Source organism: Montipora foliosa, chromosome 9, assembly GCF_036669935.1.
Source record: "Montipora foliosa isolate CH-2021 chromosome 9, ASM3666993v2, whole genome shotgun sequence".
Lineage (NCBI taxonomy): Eukaryota > Metazoa > Cnidaria > Anthozoa > Scleractinia > Acroporidae > Montipora > Montipora foliosa.
Window position 1 is genome coordinate 21,428,029 of NC_090877.1, and position 8,056 is coordinate 21,436,084.

The 8,056-nt window shown below is 39.0% G+C and overlaps 1 protein-coding gene across 1 annotated transcript in view; it reads left to right on the forward strand.

Moving 5' to 3' along the window:
* The first annotated feature begins 3,915 nt into the window (after positions 1–3,915).
* The window catches only part of LOC137971993 (uncharacterized), a 4,426-nt gene continuing 285 nt past the window's right edge, over positions 3,916–8,056 (forward strand). The window contains exons 1-4 of the mRNA XM_068818781.1: positions 3,916–4,147; positions 6,096–6,463; positions 7,413–7,513; positions 7,591–8,056. The exon at positions 7,591–8,056 is cut by the window's right edge and continues 285 nt beyond it. Coding sequence (XP_068674882.1) covers positions 3,961–4,147; positions 6,096–6,463; positions 7,413–7,513; positions 7,591–7,669 — 735 coding nt within the window. The 5' untranslated portion in view covers positions 3,916–3,960 and the 3' untranslated portion in view covers positions 7,670–8,056. The remainder of the gene's footprint in view (positions 4,148–6,095; positions 6,464–7,412; positions 7,514–7,590) is intronic.

Sequence of the window (8,056 nt, forward strand, 5' to 3'; positions counted from 1 at the left end):
GGTAATCAGTGTGCACAGTACTCGTGTGTTTTGTTTATACTCAAATGATCCTTAAAAAACTGTATTTTCTTAACACCACTCGAAGCTACTGCAAGAATTCTGCCCTTTGTGGCATTTAGATCTGGGTGCGTGCCAGGATGCCAGTTGCTCAATTAATGATGAAATGGTATATGAAATGAATCATATATGAACTGCGGATATGAAATCAAATGAAGCTATGATCTTCGCAGTTTTGAACGCAATTTTTGCAATTGCGTAGAGAAGCCTGAAAAATTCAGGACTTCAACGGGGTTTGAACCCGTGACCTCGCGATTCCGGTGCGACGTTCTAACCAACTGAGCTATGGAGCCACTGACGTTAGGAGCTGGCCATTTATGGGTTCTAATGGGGTTCAAACCTTGTTGACGTCCTGAATTTTTCAGGCTTCTCTACGCAATTGCAAAAATTGCGCTCATAACTGCGAAGATCATAGCTTCACTTGATTTCATATCCTCAGTTCATATATGATTCATTTCATATGCCATTTCATCATTGATTAATTCCTCACGGGACGATTAGAACCCACAAATGACCAGCTCCCAACGTCAGTGGCTTCATAGCTCAGTTGGTTAGAGCGTCGCACCGGAATCGCGAGGTCACGGGTTCAAACCCCGTTGAAGTCCCGAATTTTTCAGGCTTCTCTACGCAATTGCAAAAATTGCGTTCATAACTGCGAAGATCATAGCTTCACTTGAGTTGCTCAATTGTTGGCCCAGATTTAAGAGAGTTTTAATAGGCCATTTCCGAGTTCATGCCTGCCTCCTTTTCAAAGCAAGTCTAAGTGCAAAGTTTTCTTATGAAAATTAGTTTTCATTCATATGTAAAGTAGAACTAATTACCATCACAAAAACTTCGCACTTAGACTCGCTTTGAAGAGGAGACATACGTGAACTCGAAAATGGCCTATTATGTTTTTCTCCAAGTACTTTCGAAGTTGTACACGACAGATAACCAAAAGAAAAGGTGTCACCCTTTGTGCTTGCTATTAAACCCTTGCTTATTTCTGGGGTAACATGTGGTCAGCATCGCCTGTAGGCAAAGGTATTTTTGAGAGATGCACATCAACCACAAGTGAGTTTTTTGTCACATGCCATCATAAAACCAAATTTGTGATGCTAAGTGGCTTTACTCTTACAGAGATAATTTGCCCAAAACTATTGCTATCAAATCCAAAAATACACTTCCTGTTGACTTGCATTGTTCAAAACCATCTTAGGTATTAGTAAATCTTAAAAAAATAGTATTTGCAAGTCAAAATAACATGACCACTCTAGTATTTATTATTATTTCAGTAATCTGGTAATACAGGTGAAAGGCCTATTAGTGCAAAATTTGAAAAAGCTGTAAATTGTGAAGCTGATCACAGGCACTCCAAGCTCACCTTACAAAACGATTACGGTGATGGGGTGTTGTATTACAACGGATTGGACTAATGGCTAACACATTTCTAGTTTAATCTGTTGCAATTAAACACTTCATTTCTATGATAGAGCCATAGTTGACATTTTCAAGGAGTCCTGGTTTCATTGTTCCAGAACTCCATTTTCTTGTAGTCAGAAGGCCTAACCGGATTTTATAAAAGGTTGTCTTATTTTTCAAATATGATCTGTATCAGTAAGTACACTGTACAGGGTCCAAACCTTGTAGCCGTGCAATTTTGTAGAGGAATGAAACCAGATGACCTTTTATCGTATGAGAGTTGTATTGAATTTGCAAACAAATAAATGAAAAAACAACGTGGAGATGATTTACCACACCAAAGCTGAATGGCTGTTAGACTTGCCCATAAGTCGAGCTTGGGAGCGCATAGCACAAACGTACAATCACAAACTTTAGTGAGCTGGTGTGAGATTTTACAATGCCCTGTTTGTGTCAGAGATTTTATAATGCCCCGCTTGTGTGAATTTACAGAGATTTTACAATGCCCTGCTTTTGTCAATTTACAGAGATTTTGTGAGAAAAACTTGAGAACGTAAGAGTTAAATTTACAGACATTGTACAGAGATTTTGTTAAGTCTGTAAATTTTTCGATATTTCTGACAAGTATCACAAAATCTTTATAAAATGTCTGCAAAAAATGATTTTACAGACATTTTGTTATTCCGTTTAAAAAGTACTGAAGATTTGAACTGTCATAAAATGTCTGTAAATTAAGGATTTACGGACATTTTACGACCTCTGTAAATGGTCCAGATTTTCCAGTGAGTGCTCTCGAAATAATCGAGGTGAACGTATTACCTTTGTATGCCACCAGCGTGAGATTCTCGATCCGATACGGTAATTCACAGAAAGCCCCGTCTCATAACCGTTTAAACTGTTTCTACATTTCCTTCCACCCAAGTGACGAACTAATGTGAGAATTATATGTGCTGTTGAAATTGCATTCATTGGAAACTCGGAAAAACCCGAGTCCCTGCAGAAGGATCATGCATGCAATTTCAACAACAAAGTGATTTACACTTCCATTCAACATGGATTCAACATTTCCTTTGTTCTCGAAAATGTTGGACGGGGTTAATTGAACCAGTTTGAACTAGCCTGTTCCAGCCGGGCTCCCAGATTGGGTCAAGCCAAGCCAAGCCTCCACTCGCTTTTCCCACGCAGTTGTTTTCGTTTTCCCGACTATCTGAGAGCCTGGAACAGTCTAGTTTGAACAGTCCTTCCAATAAATGTAGAAGACACGCATGCTCACATCACATCAGTAAGGTACGGATTTAACGTTATCGTGATCTATCCCTACTGACCAACGTTGGCCGCTCTGGCTGCATGATTTTGAAGGGCTTTTGACTGAATGATGCCATAAAACGACGCCAATTACAGGTCAACTGACGTTAATTCACCTAGACTGAAGTGCAAGCAGCAAGCCACAGATGTTTCTTTTCGTTCGACACATATCATGACATACGAACGCCGCTGTCATTTTATGTGCCAAGATTTCATATTTTTAGACAAAGCTTACAAAGTAACTTTGACTTGTCTACTTACCCATTATTTCAAATAAAAAAAGCCATAATATTTAGCAAATCTACTGTTCCCGTATAATTGCTGCGTTGAACAATTTTCCTAGAAGGCCGACAGCAGTCTTAAGCAACGTATTCAAAAGCTTCATTTTTTAGCGTCTCCGGCAGTGGTGTGCGCCACTCCAATCCTGTTGCATGCATAATTACACTCACAAATTTTCTGATTAAAATAGCGGTGTTTGTTGCTGTTGCCGTTCGTAATTTCAAACACTAATGGCTCCCAAAAAGTGACACGAAATTTCTTTCAACAAGAGATAGAAATGGGCCTGAAAAAATGCTAATTGCAATATTGCAGGCAAATATTGTCAGGAGCCGGCTCCTGCATGATATGTGCCACTTTCAAAAATACCATAATACTCTTTGTTTATCCTCCAACGTTTTGCATAATCATTGTTTCCAGTTTCTCTTGGAACTTGCAGTGGTCCCAAGAGAAAATAAAAACAATGCTTAAGCAAAATTTTGGAGGGCAAACAAAGAATATTTGGTATTTTTGAAAGTGGCGTATTGAAATATTTCACCCTCTTTGAAATTTTTTTCGACTCAATAGGGTAGTCAGTGGGTAGTCCACGGAGTACACGTATGCAAAATTGCTCATGCTTATGCACAATTTTGGAGGACAAACAAAGAGTATTATGGTATTTTTGATATTCGCTAATACACTTTGTTTACCCTCCAAAATTTGCCATAAGGATTGTTTTCAATTCTTCTTAGGACAAAATAGTGGTCCCAAGAGAAACCGGCTGGAAACGCCGCCGTTCGCCGTCGTACGTATGTCAACCATCTACCGGCCCATTCCCCTACAGTAGAGAAAGAGAGGGATGGTTACTAAGCAAAACACCACCACTTGACGGTTTTTCCAAGCTCATGCAAACATTCCAGCGCTGAAGATATCATCGCTTGAATGCCTGCTAAAAGAAAAAAAGCCAAAATTCCTTTCAAGGTGTTCGCAAGTAACAATTATTCAAGGTTTGCAAGTAGGTTTCCATTCCTTAAGGAACCACAGATAAAAGCTAAACTCCTTCAGGCATGGAGAAATGCGTTGGACACAAAAAGGCAAACAGAGGAAACCGAACATTCTCTTTGCAAAGGTACATATCTATGAGAACGTACACCTGACCAAGGTGGGAATTATTTCTAAACATTCATATAAAACGGTACGAGAACTCGAGTATTTATGAGAAGTATTCCGTAACATGTTGATAACAAGTGCATCACAAAACAATAGGTAATCAGCAAAAATTCACATGTATTCATTCATATCGCTAGCTTATATTTCTCTTAGATTTATAGAAATATGGTTTACAGTTTCGTTCAGAAATAACGAAGTTAGCTTTCATTTTGTCAGTTATAATTTAATGCAATTCGGTTAGTCTCGCACTTTCAAATTTTGTACAATGACGTGTAATTCATTCAAGTGCTACTGTGTCGAAAAATCAATTCTACTTTTTCTTTGTATTTCAAAACTATGTTAACTGAACACAAAGTGATCGAAGGTTTAAGCCTTCATTTCAAAAAGACAACTGTTCATTTTGACTGGAATTGGTCCGCCATTACTAACTTCAAAATCTTGAAAAAGCTGGATCGAGGATAAGATGACGTCAAAGACTCGCTAGTTTAAAAAATGCAATGCGTGTGCTCGCGCCTGAACTATGGTGGAAAAGCGTTCTCAGTGTGTGCTCCTCGCCTTTGGAACGATCTCCCTAGGGACTTACGGAATTCACCTTCTCTGGAGACATTTAAAAGAGGACTAAAGACTTATTTATTTAACCAATAATTTTAACTTTTTGCATCTTAACTTAACTATTTTATTTATTTTTCTTTTTTTGTAAGGGCATTGAGACATAGTGTAATGCCCCAGAACTGCATTATTATTATTATTATTATTATTATTATTATTATTATTATTATTATTATTAATATGCAGCACGGGAATTTCGAGCTTTCAGGTGGATAACGCTATCCACCGGATAAATATTAACTATCCAGCGGATAAACACTAGCAAAATCAATTGAGTTATCCAGTGGATAGTGATATCCACCCTTCTAACGACTGGTGTCGTGTTTTAAATGTACAATAAGCTGCAAGTCTTTGACGTCATCTTTTGCTCGATCCAAGCCTCTGAGATCCAATCGGTCAGTCTTGAACGTGAATAATGGCGGACCATGAAATCCTTTAAACTTGCACTAAAAAAAAATAAGCCTTTGGATAAAATTCGAAGTTCAAAATTTTGCCAGTCAGGTGTCAAGCACACGTGCTTTCAAAATCTGAAGGAACTATGGAGGGAAGTGAACTTTTTGATCATAGTAGCACTTTAATGGACCGTTAAATCAATCAGCTAGGGCGGCAAATCGAAAGAGGTTTCTTTCGACTTTTCTTTATTAACATTCTCCTGGTCTCTCAGCCTGAGTTGCAGTCTATCTCTTGTATGGTTTATTGAAAGCCAAAAAAAACATTACATCGCTTGGTCATTTTATTAAAAGTGGAATGAAGTGGAGAAAATCGATGGCCTGGCTTCCCGCGCGTGGAAAATCGTATCCGGGCTAGCCGAGATCCCGGAATCACGCTGAGATACCAGCATCGTTTCTCGATCGTTTGTGAATATTAGATCTGCTCATTTCGACGGAAAGCTCGTCTTTTAAAAAGGTTTTCGCACCTCCCTTTTAAGGATACAGAGAGCTTTGTAGAAACCGAAGAATACTCAATAAGCTGCAGTGGATGACCAGAAAAAGTGGTTTTTCGATTCGGGCGTATTTTCCGCACAGGAATTTATTGAGTCAGTGGGATTTCCTTCCGTTTCAGTTAATGAAGACGACAACGTAACATTAAACTTTGCAAACAGTAAATATCCAAAAACAGGCACCAGGTGTATGATATCTCTATTGAAAGACTCTCACACATACTAGATACAAATTTTCCAAGCACGTCGCCAGAGTTTAATGAAATTGTGAACCTCTTTTTTCGGGCACGTCATTTGTTCCTTAAATTACTAGCAAGTAAGATTGAAAACCTGATGACGATTGCTTGTTCCTTTCAAGGTGACAAGAAGGAAAAAAATAAAGCCAAAGGGATCATTAGAGGGGCTAAAGAAATCAGGAGAGAATCTATACCCCTAAGAACTTATTCAGAAGCACGATACAATCGGAAGCAAAAGCAACAGGACAGCCAATCAAGCTCAACACAATCTCCCCATTCAAGCTTTTCCTCGACAGTAAGTGGCTCGCTTTCAGAGGACAGTTCATGCACTAAACACAGGGCACCAAGTGAGATCATAGATTTATTACAAGAAATAAGTGCGGAACAGCTTTTGATAGAACCAGAGCAAATGTGTTCCGCAGAAGACCTTGGCTCCTTAAATCATAAAGCGTTTCAAGAAAGACTTGGACAGAACACCCAGGAAAATAAGGTATTGCTTAATTTAACAAGCCCGATTCATTCTCAGAGATGACGTAACGGGTACACATCACACTGCAAGGCAACCTCCTGTTGGAGTTCAGTTTTATTTAGCCATTCACAACATACAACATGCAACAAATTAACATGTTTAAATATCAAAAGGACCATTGAAAAATGCAAGGCGACTGAGGCGGATGGGGGCCTATGGAAAAAGCCAATCGGGGCTGGCATGAGTCATAAGCTCATAAGCTTGGTCTCGCATGATACACTGACAGGGCAAACCAAACTAACAACTGAAATAAAAAGCTCACAAACATACAATAGCGTGTATTGACAAAGCTTAAAACAGTTGAGTACCGTCGCTAAAATTAACTGGAGCAGGCAATTAAGGAGAAATCGTTATAGGTCAAATATTACTTTGAATGCACCGGAAACGATAGCCTTTCATATCAAACAAAAACATGGAGTTTCCCTAGGGATTAAATTGACGAAATATCCCGGTGTTTCATAATTTTGATTTGCTACAAGATGGGATCGGTATGAGCATCAGATCGTGATATTGTTAAAACCTTTTTTTTTTTTTCAGTATTTAATTATGGAATGGCGCACTATTGTTTTTATGGGCGGATTTTTAACTTGGGAGGAGAAGGACTTGTAAGTAATTTGCATCAAGGGATGTTTTAGGTTGAGATGGTTTGTTCGCAGTATCGGCAAAGCGAGCAAGGTCTTTCAGCGGGTAAGCAAAGAAAAGTCAAGGAAAAACCCAGGCAATGCTGAATAAAGTATTCTGACTTATTAGCGACTTTTTCCGGTTTAGAATATGAACTCTTTAACTCTCGTCCGTGCGAAAATGTCTTTTTCGAGCACGCTGTGTGCCGAAAACACATAAGAATAAAAATGTCTCTATTTAAACTTCAGCTGCATCATAAATTAGGGGTAATTTTTCATCTTTACTTTAGATGGCCAACACCGTCTCGGGAATGTTCAAATGGAGAACGGAAAGGAAGACACACCTTTCGTCGGATAACGACGACATGGAGGACAAGAGCTGTACATCGAGGTACTAAACATACTGGATTGTTGCTTTTTTTGTCCCTTTCAAGTTTCATTTACAAATTTTCTCCTTCTTGTTTTCAGATTTTTAGTCGGCAACGATAGTGAAGGGGACAGCAATTTCTTGTGTATGTTTAATGGGGAAAACGACATCTTTCTTTGAAAAATAGAATAAGGCCAAGTTGTTGAAGGAAGGATTAGGGTTTATCCCGGGTTAAGGAGCCCATGCACAGCCTGCTGTTTTTTCGGTTTTTATTTCTTTACAAAAGGAAAGCAACTGTGCGATATTTCCTTGAAACGGCGGCTCAATCTTTTCCTTCTGAGTTGCTAAACTGCCTGGAGACGTCACAGCCGGCACAAAGTGGTTTTCGCAAAAGAAATCTTCAAGGTGTCCTAAAAGGCGAGAAGGACCGAACACAAGGGTGTAGAAGTATGATCAAAGTACTGGTGAATTTGAAAGCTTGGCGTCTTCTTAAATTCAATTTGTGCCAGAAGTGACATCATACCTCGGCCTAGACCAAGTCTTGTCAAGCATTCCGTCTGCTTCAAT